The 15,192-nt window shown below is 38.3% G+C and overlaps 1 protein-coding gene across 1 annotated transcript in view; it reads right to left on the bottom strand.

Moving 5' to 3' along the window:
• The window catches only part of WDR70 (WD repeat domain 70), a 281,551-nt gene that overhangs the window by 108,241 nt on the left and 158,118 nt on the right, over positions 1–15,192 (bottom strand). Inside the window, exon 10 of the mRNA XM_066378869.1 lies at positions 9,705–9,879. Coding sequence (XP_066234966.1) covers positions 9,705–9,879 — 175 coding nt within the window. The remainder of the gene's footprint in view (positions 1–9,704; positions 9,880–15,192) is intronic.

A 15,192-nucleotide genomic window follows, 5' to 3' on the forward strand; every position in this document is an offset into this window, starting at 1 on the left:
ATAATTACCAGGTAATTCCTAGGTGATATTATAATCATCAATAATCATAATTTAACCATTTTATATGTTTTTAAAAAAAAACATAAATCTTTTTTACATAATTGCCAATATAACGGAATAAACTCTAGCGATTGATCATACTTGGAAATGAATTTGTGGGTTTTTTTAAGTTCTGAAACTTTTGGGAGAGAAGGGAACCTAATTCCATCCTCCCTCCTTTTTATTTTCTCTTTCTAAAACTGGTCAAATACTGGATCTTAAATTGACCCTTTTAAATCTATCTTTTCTGTCTTACTGTGTTTTAGTATTTCCTTGACTGTATTTTTCAAAATATTTCTGTGGATTTCCCCCATGGTATCATCAGTTTAATTTCTAAAAGCTCTCTCTTGAAATCTAAATGTTCAGAATTTTTTGTATTCTTTTTTTCTGTGATATTAAATATAATTTTTAAAAATTATCTTCTGTTTCTTTTTTTCCCCTTTTTCCAAGTGATAGGAGCGGAGATAACCAGACTACCACATGTGCCCCATCTGGAATCTACCCAGCAATCTGTCTGGGACTGATGTTCAAATCAACTGAGCTATTTTTAGCACCTGAGGCTGACACACTTGGACCAACTGAGCTATCCTCAGTGCCCAGGGTCACACTCGAACCAATTGAGCCACTGGCTGTGGGAGGAAAGAAAAAGAGAAGGGGGAGAGGGAGAGAAGCAGATGGTCGTTCTTCTTGTGTGCCCTGATTGGGAATTGAACCCGGGACATCCAAATGCCAGGATGATGTTCTATCTACTGAGCTACCAACCAGGGCCTTATCTTCTGTTTCTTACATTATCTTTCTCTCTCCTCTGAGTTATTCTGTTTCTTTTAGTTTCTGTATTTTATGTTAGAGGATTGTCTTAAATGTTTGGTAATTTTTTCCCCATTAATCTAGGAGTAAGATAATGGAGAGCTGATTAGGAACTCCATGTAAGATGTCATAATCTTATTCAGTAAAGGACCAGACAGTAAATACTTTAGGCTTTGAGGACCATATCGTCTGCTGCAATTACTCAACTCTGCTATTATAGTGTAAAAGCAGCCACAGACAAAACAAAAATGAATGATCAAGGCTGTTCTAATTAAATTTATTTGTAGACACTGAATATTGAATTTCACATAATTTTGATGTGTCATTACATAGTTATCTTATTTTGATTTTTTTTAAATCATTGTTCCTAATGCTTGGAACCTGTGAACATGTTATCTTACGTGGCAAAGGAGCATTAAGAGTTCAGATTGAATTAACACTGCTATTCAACTGATCTTAAAATAGGGAGATTATCCTGAGTTATTCGAGTAGACCCAATGTCATCAAAGAGTCTTTAAAAGTGGAAGAGGGAAGGAGAAGAGGAGGGCAGAGTTGTAGCGATATAAAACGAACTCAACTCACTGTTGCTGTCCTTCAAGATGGAAGGCACAAGGGACCATGAGCCAAGGAATGTGGGTAGCTTCGAGAGACTGGGAAGGGCAAGGAAATGGATTCTACCCTGACGCCTCCAGAAAGGAACGGTCCTGCCAACACCTCGATTTTAGCTCAGTGAGACTTCTAGCTTACAGAGAGAAATGTAAGGTAATACGGAGCATTTGAGATCTTGCCCCAGGAAAGTTTAGTCCATTTTGGCTCAAATAAACTCTTATTTTTTTAAGAAAAAAAAGTGTAAGATAATAAATTTGTGTTGTTTTAAGCCACTGTGTGTGATAAATTTGTTACAGCAGCCATAGAAAAATGATACAACCATTTAAAAATGTAAAAACCATTCTCAGCTTGCGGGCCATACCAAAGTCGGTGGTGGGCTCGGTTGGCATGTGGGTCACAGTGCTAATCCCTGGTACAGATGCCTGAGCCAGACTGCCCGGGACTGGCTCCCAGCTCTGTTACTCACTAACTGTGATACTGGGGAGGCGACTCAGCCTCTTTGTGTGTGGGTTTCCTAGGCTGTTCAATGACAGTAATAGTATTTACATCACATAATTGTTGTAAGAATTAAGTATTACATGTAAAGTAGTATTTAAAATACCGCCTAGCCCACGGTAAGTACCCAAATAAATGCCATTACAATAATAACAATAGAGGAGTGGGAGAGGAAACAGCCGTTTCCCCTTATCTCAGCTTTGTCTGGACAGACCAGCTCTACAAGTCATCTTCGGTCTTCCAGGATCGGGGCAGGTGCAGGAGAGCAAGTCCTCTGGCTGCACAGGGCAGAGGGAACTGCAGGGTAAACCAGTTGTCTTTTACTCGCTTCCATCACCTAGCTAAGGTTTTGGCTTTCTCTAGTGGTCAAATCAGTTACCACTCATGCATCTGGTTTTTAGCTTTCAAAAGTATCTTGACTTTTCTTTTCTGCTGCCATCTTATTTTCTTCATCCATAGAATAAAGACATTTTAAAAATGTCTTTTCTGTCATTTCAGGCAGGATCAGACCTGAATGATTTTGTTGTTGAACTTACTATGTTCAACTGAAAATCTTATAATCAATTATTGCATTATTCCTAATCCCAAAAAAGTAAGAATAATTATTGAAAGCCTTTTATTCTTTTCTTTTTCTTTTTTGTATTTTTCTGAAGTGAGAAGAAGGAAAGCAGAAACACAAACTCCACATGCGCCCAACTGGGATCCACCCAGCATGCCCACCAGGGGGCGATGCTCTGCCCATCTAGGGCCACTGCTCTGTTGCAACTGGAGCCATTCTAGCACCTGAGGCAGAGGCCATGGAGCCATCCTCAGCACCTGGGCCAACTTTGCTCCAATGGAGCCTTGGCTGCGGGAGGAGAAGAGACAGATAAAGAAAAAGGAGAGGGGGAGGGGTGGAGCAGATGGGCGCTTCTCCTGTGTGCCCTGGCTAGGGATTGAACCCAGGACTTCCACACGCCGGGCCAACGCTCTACCACTGAGCCAACCAGCCAGGGCCTATTGAAAGCCTTTTAGCCTAACTTTTTTCAAAAAGCCAGTATATTCTGATATTTTTTAAATTAAGTGAGAGCAGGGGAGGCAGAGAGACAGATTCCCGCATGTATCCCCACTGGGATCCACCCAGCAAGTCCCCTATGGGGCGATGCTCTGCCATCTGAGGCATTGCTCTGTTGCTTAGCAACTGAGGTATTTTTAGCATCTGAGTGGAGGCCACAGAGCCACCCTCAGTGCACAGGGCCAAATCATTTGAATCAGTAGAGCCATGGCTGTAAGAGGGGGGTGCTGGGGGGGAGGGGAGGGGTGGAGAAGCAGAGAGTCACTTCTCCTGTGTGCCTTGACTGGGAATCAAACCCGGGACATCCACACACTGGGCCAACGCTCTACCACTGAACCAACCAGCCAGGGCTATTCTGATGTTTAAAATGTTGCTTCCAACAGTATATGACATTTTACAAGTGCATTAAAAGTAGAACTTTAAAGCTTTCATTAATTGACAAATTAGAATTTTAGAACCTATAGTAATTTCTCACAGTTTTGATGGATGTTTATGTTTTGTACTAATGATATATTTTTTGAAAAATAACATGTCAAAAACACTACATAGTAATATGTATTTCAGATGTTTTCTCGTAACTGTTTGTAAAAAATAACTAAAATTCATACATCTCTTCAGGCACACTAATGAGAATGTAGCACTCTTATTTATTGATGGTGGTTGTATTTTAACACAGTGAATGACTGCCTATAGGAGAGACCTGCATTCCTATTTTCCTAAGCCATACCTTTAGTCACCAGAATACCTGTGAGACTCAGGTTCATGACACTTTCATAGGCATAAATACCACCCTGAGATCTAACTTCATCATTCTACAAAAACCATGAAATGTTGAGGAGCTAAAAAGAAAAAGGAGGAAGAAGACCAACAGTTATTAAGAACCTGTTCTGTGCAACAAGTCTTATTCTGGATGCTTTAAATGCATCACCTAATATAAAACTCAAAATGACCTGAAAGGTGAGATCATGCCCTCGTTTCATGAATAAAGAAGATGAGGTGTAGCAGCTAAGGAAACTCAGAACCGATAGACAGTTCCATGTACTTGCATGTCTAGGTACCATTTACAAAATGTGCTCCAGAACTCTGCAGTAGACTGTTAGCTGTCCATATATAGTTCGCTAGATTCCCAGTATAAAGTCTAATGACAAGATAAAAATCTGTTTGAATTTTTAATATTGCTGTTTATATTTTTCCAAAGATACACCATTTTTTCTCAAAAAATGATATTAGAATAATTTTACAAATAATTTGATTTTTTAAAATTGTTTTAAAAATGTCATTTGCCCCTCATAATGTACTTCTTTCCCCTATATGCAGTATTTCCCTGTTTTAACTGGAACAGTTATTGTGTAAAAGCTGTGAATTGTTAAGTGATCAGTCTCAGAAGAAAGAAGGGAAAAGACGCCTCTGTCTTTTGTCTCTTTCTCAGTGAGGCCATGGGTACTCAGAAATACCAGGTGAAATATTCCTGATCTACAGAGATGGCTAGGTCCATAGATCTATACAATTACAGAGTTGTGAAGAAAAGTACAGAGGGATACATGCCAAGTCATTTGCAAGCATTTGGGGGTTGGGACAGGATGATGAAATTGGAAAGGAAAGGCAATTAATAATATCAATAAAATAACAGTAATAACAATAAGTTTTTGGAAAGTATATATTCTACGTGTATAAAATCATGATTCCATTTAAATAAAAAAAATTGAAAAGAACAAATTAGAACTGTATCTATTCACTTGCAAGGTTGTCCATGCTACACTTAATTACATTAAGTAAACTGTAAATTCTCTGTGTTAAAACAAATAAAACCTTTTAATCTGCATATATACATGTTAAAGGGAAAGGTATGGAAGGATGTAAATCAAGCTAATCCTAACATGGGTTATCTGCCAGTGACAGGAGACATCTGAAGCTCTGTGGTACACTGGATGTAAGTTACCACTGGTGACTTTATTTCCTGTATTCTCTCTCTTCCATACCTGCTCTCTTATCCACCACGGCCTTATTTTCCAAGAAGCCTATCCCCTGAGGGGATTACTAATTCTTGCTCCAGCTTTCCGATCCAGACCACCCATTCCCTAGCAGGGCTGAGAGTGTGTGGGCAGTGATCAACCACTGAGCTGGAGCAATGTCTGCAGTATCTCGCAGGCTTGAGGCTTACCTGGGAAGGGGTTGTAGTGTGTGGTCATTTTCACAAAAGGGACAGACCCAGAACCGAGGCTGGGGTTGCGGGCCAGGGGAACAGTAGGAAGCAGTCAGGTGGAAACTGGGTCAAGTTGCTGGTAGGACTTATTACCAAATCAAACTTCAAATATTATTCCCTCCCATCACCCAATCTAGGGAAGGCAAAACTCCATGAATATAATGAATCCCCATTTTCCTGCCGATACCTTAGTACCCTGGTCGGCAAACTGTGGCTTGCGAGCTACATGCGGCTCTTTGGCCTCTTGAGTGTGGCTCTTCCACAAAATACCACGTGCGGGCGCTACCTCGATAAGAAATGTACCTATTTATATAGTTTACGTTTAAAAAGATTGGCTCTCGCCTGACCTGTGGTGGCGCAGTAGATAAAGCGTCGACCTGGAAATGCTGAGGTCGCTGGTTCGAAACCCTGGGCTTGCCTGGTCAAGGCACATATGGGAGTTGATGCTTCCAGCTCCTCCCCACCTTCTCTCTCTCTTCTCTCTCTCCCTCTCTGTCTCTCTGTCTCTCTCTCCCTTTCTCTCTCCTCTCTAAAATGAATAAAGAGAAAAAAAAATAAAAAATAAGAAAAACAAACAAACAAATAAATAAATAAATAATAAAAAGATTGGCTCTCAAAAGAAATTTCAATCGTTGTATTGTTGATATTTGGCTCTGTTGACTAATGAGTTTGCCAAACCTCTGCTTAGTCTACAAATAGTGATTGTAATACAAGAAAATAAAGAAAGTATTTTCAGTAAAGAGTCTAGCATATTGCAGATTCTCAATAGCTATTAAATGACAGCAACACTGCTTTGAACAAAATATGTCAAAATACTTTGATAGGTGTTTTCATATGAACAGAAGTCACTAGGTATTCATAAGACCATACTTGCTGGGAATACTTTAAAAGCCAGAAATTAGACTTGAGAGAGACATGAAAACAATTTTTAAAAATCCACCTACGTTAATACAAATTATATGTTTATACATTATTAAGGACATACCAAAACTTACCTCACTATCTCTCTCTGTCATATTCTACCTCATTATGTTTTCATATAACTAAGACAATTTTTATGTACTGTTTTTTCTACATTCAGTATTATTTTATGTTACTTTTAGGTGTACAGCCTAGTGGTTAGACAATCATGTAATTTATAAAGCGATCCCACCAATATTTCAAGTATCCACCTAGTATCATATTTAGTTATTTCATTATTAGTATCTAATGCCAGGGCCAAATTTGTATTTTTTGAGTGTACTCACTTTTATTGTTAAAAATAGCTTTGGGCAGGCCCTGGCCGGTTGGCTCAGCGGTAGAGCGTCAGCCTGGCGTGCGGGGGACCCGGGTTCGATTCCCGGCCAGGGCACATAGGAGAAGCGCCCATTTGCTTCTCCACCACCCCCCTTCCTCTCTGTCTCTCTCTTCCCCTCCTGCAGCCAAGGCTCCATTGGAGCAAAGATGGCCCGGGCGCTGGGGATGGCTCCTCCGCCTCTGCCCCAGGCGCTAGAGTGGCTCTGGTCGCGGCAGAGCGACGCCCTGGAGGGGCAGAGCATCGCCCCCTGGTGGGCAGAAGTCGCCCCTGATGGGCGTGCTGGGTGGATCCCGGTCGGGCGCATGTGGGAGTCTGTCTGACTGTCTCTCCCCGTTTCCAGCTTCAGAAAAATATGAAAAAAAAAAATTGCTTTGGGCAGTGCCAGGTATGTTTGTGAAATTACAAATTACCTTCCTTCTTGGAAGGGGCCATTGTTATCTTAATGTTTGCTGGAGTAGAGGTTTTCAAGACAAAAAAAGTTTTAAAAGGAAGAGTAAGGAGAAAGAAGCCAAGATGGCAGGGAGAGAGAGAGAAGCCATTTTTGCAGAGTGAAAGCAGAGAAGAGAGAAGGTGTGCAGACAGGGAATGAGAGCTGAGGGGCTTTTGTGAGCTCCACTGAGACTGGGGGGGGGGGGGGGGGGCTTTGATTTTAGGAGAAACTGGAGAAGATCCTGGTTGTGAGACCGGAAAATGTGTCAGTGGCTTTGGGAGCCCTGTGTGTTTGCTCGTCAGCCGGTGTGAGACTTTAATAAAGGAATGGCCCACCATTTTTTGGCTCTGTTTCTTTACCATCTGTCTGAATCTAATGGGAACCTGCATGTGCATAGCCACGATGGCCGTGACTACTGGCCATATAATTGGTTAATAACATTATGTAACTTTTAGCTGTACAAGTCTATAATATATTATCTGGAGACTGCACTGTGTGCTCTCCACCCAAAGTCTAGTAAAAATCTGATTTTAAAAGCAAGCTGCATTGCCCTAGTTGGGTAACTCACTGACATAAATCGGAAGAACAACAAATTGATGTTTCTCTCGCTCTCTTTCTCTCCCCCCAATCAATCAATCAATAAATAAAATTTATTTTAAAAATTCTTTTAAAAAATAAATAAAAATAAAGCCAAGCTGTATTTCCTGCTACCAAGCCTCTTCTCGATTTGACAAATTCACATCCGAATGTAAGAATATAAATGACATATAATGAGTGGGATGTGGTTTAATAAGCTATACATTTGTATACCACCAAGTTCTAACAAAATAGAATCAAAGACTGCGATTAGAAGAATGGCCAGAGGCCCTGGCCGGTTGGCTCAGCGGTAGAGCGTCGGCCTAGCGTGCAGAGGACCCGGGTTCGATTCCCGGCCAGGGCACACAGGAGAAGCGCCCATTTGCTTCTCCACCCCTCCGCCGCGCTTTCCTCTCTGTCTCTCTCTTCCCCTCCCGCAGCCAAGGCTCCATTGGAGCAAAGATGGCCCGGGCGCTGGGGATGGCTCTGTGGCCTCTGCCTCAGGCGCTAGAGTGGCTCTGGTCGCAACATGGCGACGCCCAGGATGGGCAGAGCATCGCCCCCTGGTGGGCAGAGTGTCGCCCCATGGTGGGCATGCCGGGTGGATTCCGGTCGGGCGCATGCGGGAGTCTGTCTGACTGTCTCTCCCTGTTTCCAGCTTCAGAAAAATGAAAAAAAAAAAAAAAAAAAAAAAAAAAGAAGAATGGCTAGAAAAGATTTGGTGGCTGGGGGAGAACTGGCATTCAGACAGCTTTGTATTCTACAAAACCAGAAACAAAAGAAACTCATTACTTCAAGGCCAGGTTTTAAAACCTACATTCAACTTTAGAAAAATATAAAGGTCCTAAGAGAGGGACACACATATATATGTACCATACTACACACTCCACTATTACAGCTACACAAGAAAACGTCATGGTTTAGAATTTCTATGTTTAAATCAACAGCACCCAGAGATGATGAAAGCCAGTTACTAAAAAATTTATTGCTTAGTTAAAAGTCAGTTTACAATTCAAAGGATTTTTAAAATCTCTGTGCTATTATGAAACTTTATGGGGTTTACAGTGAAGATAAAAACAGAAATAAAAGGGTCTGACAAACAGAAAATGCCAAAAATAGTTTCAGCATTATAAACCTGGTTTCTTTTTTTCCCCTATCATTACTTTTTACCTTATTTCAAGAACACAGACTTTAACTCACCTGCCTGAAAGGTCAACTCTGTTTCCTAGGATCCCTTTCAAAAGGTAAATATTTGATGGGCAATTTTATTTAAAAGACATTACTTTTATAATTTTTAAAAGGAACTAGAATGTAAACTCCATGAGGGCAGGAGTTTCTGATAATCCACAATACATCCAGTGCCTAGCACAGCACCTGCAAAATAGCGGTCACTTATCAAATATTTACTGAATTAATTAATCATTAGACCAGAACCTTTCACCAAAATAAGATAAACACGTTGTATTATAACATTAGTGTATATTTTCATTTCAACATTTGTACCATAGAATCATTCCATTTATCAAAAATTCTTATTTTACCACCTATACATATAAAGCCTTCTTTAAAGCTTTATTGATAATTCACAGATTTAGTCAAAGTCTCCTATATTTATTATTTCTATGGTTATAGAATTCTATATTCCCTTCCAATTCAACAATTCAAAATTTATTTATTCCAATAATGACCTAAATTCTAAAGGAAAAGTCCAAAACCCATTCAAATGTAATGTCATTGAATGCTAAGACAAAATATTATTTAAATTACTATAGAAATAATTGTTAAAAAACTGACAAATCATCCTGGAGATGCCTGATTTTTTAAAATCTTGTCAAGAATGTTTTCTAGTTCTCTGTTTAGTCTTGTTTTATATTACCATCAAGTCCTTCACTTTCAAACTCAAGCACACTGATATGCCATATAATAAACTACACTACTGTGCTTTTTAAATTTTTATACCAAAAGACCTAATTTATTTTAAAAACAAAATCTAATACGCATTGGTACATATGAAGCTGGAATGTTTGCTGAGATGCTGTTTACAGCGAAAGTTCCAATGTTTTATCAACTAACACTGAAGTTCAAATGAGGACTAACCTCAGGAAATTGACCTTCATAATAACCCTGTAACATGTCTGTCTTATAGGTGAAGCAGTTTTCTTCTAAGACAAACAGACAGATGCCCTTGACTTACAGTCAGGTTTCGGTCCCAGATCTGGATGCTCCCGTTCTGGCAGGCAGCAGCTATGAGGCTCCCGTCTCTGCTGTATGTGCATGTGGTGGGAATGACCTTCTTGCCCTGCATTGTCCGCGGTTTAAACACACTTTTTTGCTTCTTTGGATTTTCAACTTCCCATGTCCTAACAGTCCTAAAAAGAATAAAGAGATTTTCATGTACCATGTACCAAAAAGAAAGGAATATAAAATACAAAAGAGCCATTAAGACTGCTTCAACTTTTAAACATATAAATTGAATAGTTATTTCAAAAAAATTTTGCAATTTAAAACATTCTTCAGGTCCTGGCCAGTTGGTTCAGCAGTAGAGCATCCGCCCAGCATGTGGAAGTCCTGGGTTCGATTCCCGGCCAGGGCACACAGGAGAAGCACCCACTTGCTTCCCTCTCTCCTTTCTCTCTGTCTCTCTCTTCCCCTTCCACAGCCAAGGCTCCATTGGAGCAAAGTTGGCCTGGGCACTGAGGATGGCTCCTTGGCCTCTGCCTCAGGTGCTAGAATGGCTCCAGTTGCAACAGAGCAGTGGCCCTAGATGGGCAGAGCATCGCCCCCTGGTGGGCGCACCGGGTGGATCCTGGTTGGGCGCATGTGGGAGTCTATCTTTGCCTCCTTGCTTCTCACTTCAGAAAAATACAAAAAAAAAAAAAAAAAACATTCTCCAGTTATAAGGGAGGTACGTCACTAAAATAAAGTGAACCATCTGTGTCATGTTGCCAAATCAAATAGCAAATGGCAAACACTACTTCCAATCTACCAGAGCTATTAGTTCTGATCTTCGAAAGCAGTGGCCACCAAACACATCTGACTACACACTCTGACCAGTAAAATTGTTGCACGTATACCCCCAAGGTACACACATTAATTTCTAAATTACTTATATGTTAAGGCACTATTATATAAAATACACTAAAAAATACACTGAAAAAAAAATAGGTCATTAAAAAGGTATGGCGTCCTACCCAAAAGAATAATAAAAGAAAAGAGATGGTGCAGACCCTAGGCAGATCAATATTAAAAAATAAAAATACAGACCTTACTCTTAAGGAGCTCATTTTGTAGAAGGAAGAGATGTTAATATGTGTAATTACAACTTACATGATTGGTGTTATAATATGGGAGTTAGAATATGGAAAATGGTCAAATTCCCTAGTTTTGTTCTTTTCTCAAAATTGTTTGAGTTGTTCCAAGTTGTTTGCATTTCCATGTAAGTTTTAAAATCAATTTACCTAATTTCTATGTCAAAGACCCGCTTCTGGAGTTTTGAGAGATTGCACTGAATCTAAAGATGTGTTAGGGGAGAATTGAAATCTTACAGTATTGACTATTCTGATCCATAAATACAGTACTGTATATCTTCTAATTTATGAAGATCTTTCATTTCAACTGCTCTATATCCTTGAAAGCAGTTGGTATTACCAGCTGTTTTAAGTCATTCTAATAGGTATGTACTGGTATTGTGATTTTAATTTACATTTCCTAAATGACTAATAATATTGGGGTTCTTCCCATTTACCAGCTGCTGTCCATTTTTCTTCACTGTGAAGTATGTCTTCCCATCTTCTGCCTGTTTTACATATTCAGTTGTTTATTTATTGTCTGTTATAGCTATTCTAGATACATGTTCTTCATCAGATATGTGTTCGGCAAACATTTTTCAAGTCTATTGCATGCCTTTTGTTTTTTAAAATAGTTTTTCAAATAGCAGATGTTTTAAATTTTGATAAAGTCCTATTTATCAAAATTTTAAATATTATATCTAAGAAATCTTTGCCTAACCAAGGTCACAGAATTCTCTTTATGTTTGCTTCTACAAGTTTTATAGTTTTAAGTTTTACATCTAGGTTTACATAATCTATTTGAATTAGTTTTTACCTGGTAGGAAGTCAAGGTTCTTTTTTTGCATATAAATATCTATTTGTATCTTCACATCATAAAACCTTACCCCCTGCTGAATGTATTCTGTATTGCTCACTTGTCTCCTATCTCTTTGTTCACTATGCTTCCCATAGTTAATATGCACAAAACACTGAGAAAGTCCTTGTGTGCCTTTTCTTTCTACACTTGGCTCTACAACAGTGGGGATAAATGGATAGTTTCTCCGTTTTTTATAACTGAACATCTCCAAAAGTCAAATGAAACTTTAGAATTACAATATGAAAGGCCGCACACGAGTATCATTATCATTATGTGGCTTGTTTAAAGTTCTTCGTCTCTAAGACTGGGATAATACTACCACAATGAGGAGCTGTGAGGATTAAATGAGATTAGGGATGTAAACGTGTCTGGGACAATACTTGGAACACAGCAGACACTCACTAAATACTAATTAATGCCTTTCTGCTCTTCTCAGACCATAAATAAAGTATTAAATCTAATAAGCCCAGCAACTAAGTATGTTCCTTTTTTTTTTCAGTGGCATATTAACAGGTTGAGCTAGTCCTCAAAATAATAGAAGGAAAAAAAGCAACTGACCTAGCATATAGATGTATGAAGTATAAATCTACATTCCATCTGCCGGTGACTAACTACACTATGGTTCTATGGCTCAAATTTTCTGAATCTGTGTCTTCTAAAATGGATGCTAAAGCACTAGGCCATTAGGTGTCTGTCAAACATTTTATGCTGAGGAACGCATATTTTGAAACTTGAAGTGAGATCTGGTCTTATAAAATTAAAACTGTGTTTCATAAAAAAGATTTAAAAATAGAAGAAGTATCTGCCTATGCCTTTCTGGAAACACAATGAAAACACCCAGAAGACAAGAAAAAGGCACAGGTGGGGTCCTTATATTGCCCCAGGCACAAATGCGTTCTGCCTTAAATATCTGAATTCTTTCCAGATAAAAGTTCTAAACTTTCTGGCATCTGCTGCATAAATGTATCACTGCATTTGGCAGAAGTCGAGGGAAGCATTAATTTTGTATGGAAATCACTTAAGGGATCTTGGTTTAATTTTTTCTTGAAAGACTACACAAGCAGCTTAAGTGATGTAAGAGTCTGAAACTTTCTGGCTCCCTCGGCAAAACAAATCCAACAAGAACGACCTTCTTTTCAAAAATGCCCAAATATTAAGATATTAAGGTTCCACAGAAATGGGGGAAATGTTCTAGCTTTGATATAAACTCACAATAATCTTTATACACACACAGAATTCACATATGTACAAAAAGTAACTATAATTAAGAACGCAATTGCACTTAAGAGAAATGTATTTGGTACGAATGTTTTATACTTACAATGATTAAAATGAGGCCTTATGAAATCTAGCATTGGAGTAAGGAATGAACAGTACAACAAATAACCATTTATATGCTTACATTTATGGCCAACTGATTTTCAGCAAAGATGCCCAAATAATCCAGTCAAAAAAGAACGGTCTTTCCAAAAAATGATGCCAAGACAATTGGATATCCATATGCAAAAGGTGAGTGTGGACGTTTTCTTTGCATCATACCAAAATTAACTTAAAATGGACCATAGACATAAACCTAAAACTCTTAAAACATGACCTTGGATTAGGAAATGATTTATTAGATATAACCCAAAAAGCACAAATGATAAGAGGAAAAAAGGATAAATTGGACATCTAAATTCAAATTTTATCTGCTTGAACGACAGAGTATACATTTTTCTCTAGTGTACATGGAACATTCTCAAGAATTGACCATATGTTGGGCCACAAAGACAATATCAGCAAATTTAGAAAAATTGAAATTGTACCAAGCATATTCTCTGATCATAAAGCTTTGAAACTAGAATTAAACTGTAAAAAAGAGGGGGAAAACCCCACAAAATTGTGGAAACTAAACAACATACTTCTAAAAAATGAATGGGTCAAAGAAGAAATAAGCGCAGAGATCAAAAGATATATACAGACAAATGAAAATGAAAATACGACATATCAGAATCTCTGGGATGCAGCAAAAGCAGTAATAAGAGGAAAGTTCATATCACTTCAGGCCTATATGAACAAACAAGAGAGAGCCGAAGTAAACCACTTAACTTCACACCTTAAGGAACTAGAAAAAGAAGAACAAAGACAACCCAAAACCAGCCGAAGAAAGGAGATAATAAAAATCAGAGCAGAAATAAATGAAATAGAGAACAGAAAAACTATAGAAAAAATCAATAAAACAAGGAGCTGGTTCTTTGAAAAGATCAACAAAATCGACAAACCCTTGGCAAGACTCACCAAGGAAAAAAGGCACAGGACTCAAATAAATAAAATCCAAAATGAAAGAGGAGAGATCACCACAGACATCATAGATATACAAAGAATTATTGTAGAATACTATGAAAAACGATATGCCACCAAATACAACAATCTAAAAGAAATGGATAAATTCCTAGAACAATACAACCTTCCTAAACTGAGTCATGAAGAAGCAGAAAGCCTAAACAGACCAATCAGCAGGGAGGAAATAGAAAAAACTATTAAAAACCTCCCCAAAAATAAAAGTCCAGGCCCAGGTGGTTATACTAGTGAATTCTATCAAACATTCAAAGAAGACTTGGTTCCTATTCTACTCAAAGTCTTTCAAAAAATTGAAGAAGAAGCAATACTTCCAAACACATTTTATGAGGCCAACATAACCCTCATACCAAAACCTGGCAAGGATGGCACAAAGAAAGAAAACTACAGACCAATATCTCTAATGAATACAGATGCTAAAATACTAAACAAAATACTGGCAAACCGAATACAACAACATATTAAAAAAATAATACATCATGATCAAGTGGGATTCATCCCAGAATCTCAAGGATGGTTCAACATACGTAAAACGGTTAACGTAATACACCATATCAACAAAACAAAGAACAAAAACCACATGATCTTATCAATAGACGCAGAAAAGGCTTTCAATAAAATACAACACAATTTTATGTTTAAGATTCTCAACAAAATGGGTATAGAAGGAAAATATCTCAACATGATAAAGGCCATATATGATAAACCATCAGCCAACATCATATTAAATGGCGTAAAACTGAGGACTTTCCACCTTAAATCAGGAACACGACAGGGTTGTCCACTCTCTCCACTCTTATTTAACGTGGTGCTAGAAGTTCTGGCCAGAGCAATCAGACAAGACAAAGAAATAAAAGGCATCCATATCAGAAAAGAAGAAGTAAAGGTATCACTTTTTGCTGATGATATGATCCTATACATCGAAAACCCAAAAGACTCCACAAAAAGATTACTAGAAACAATAAACCAATACAGTAAGGTCGCAGGATACAAAATTAACAAACAAAAGTCCATAGCCTTTCTCTATGCCAACAATGAAATATTAGAAAACGAACTCAAAAAAATAATCCCCTTCACGATTGCAACAAAAAAAATAAAATACCTAGGAATAAACATAACGAAGAATGTAAAGGACCTATATAAAGAAAACTACAAGGCATTGCTAAGAGAAATAAAAAAAGACACAATGAGATGGAAAA

The sequence above is a fragment of the Saccopteryx leptura genome, chromosome 1, assembly GCF_036850995.1.
Source record: "Saccopteryx leptura isolate mSacLep1 chromosome 1, mSacLep1_pri_phased_curated, whole genome shotgun sequence".
Lineage (NCBI taxonomy): Eukaryota > Metazoa > Chordata > Mammalia > Chiroptera > Emballonuridae > Saccopteryx > Saccopteryx leptura.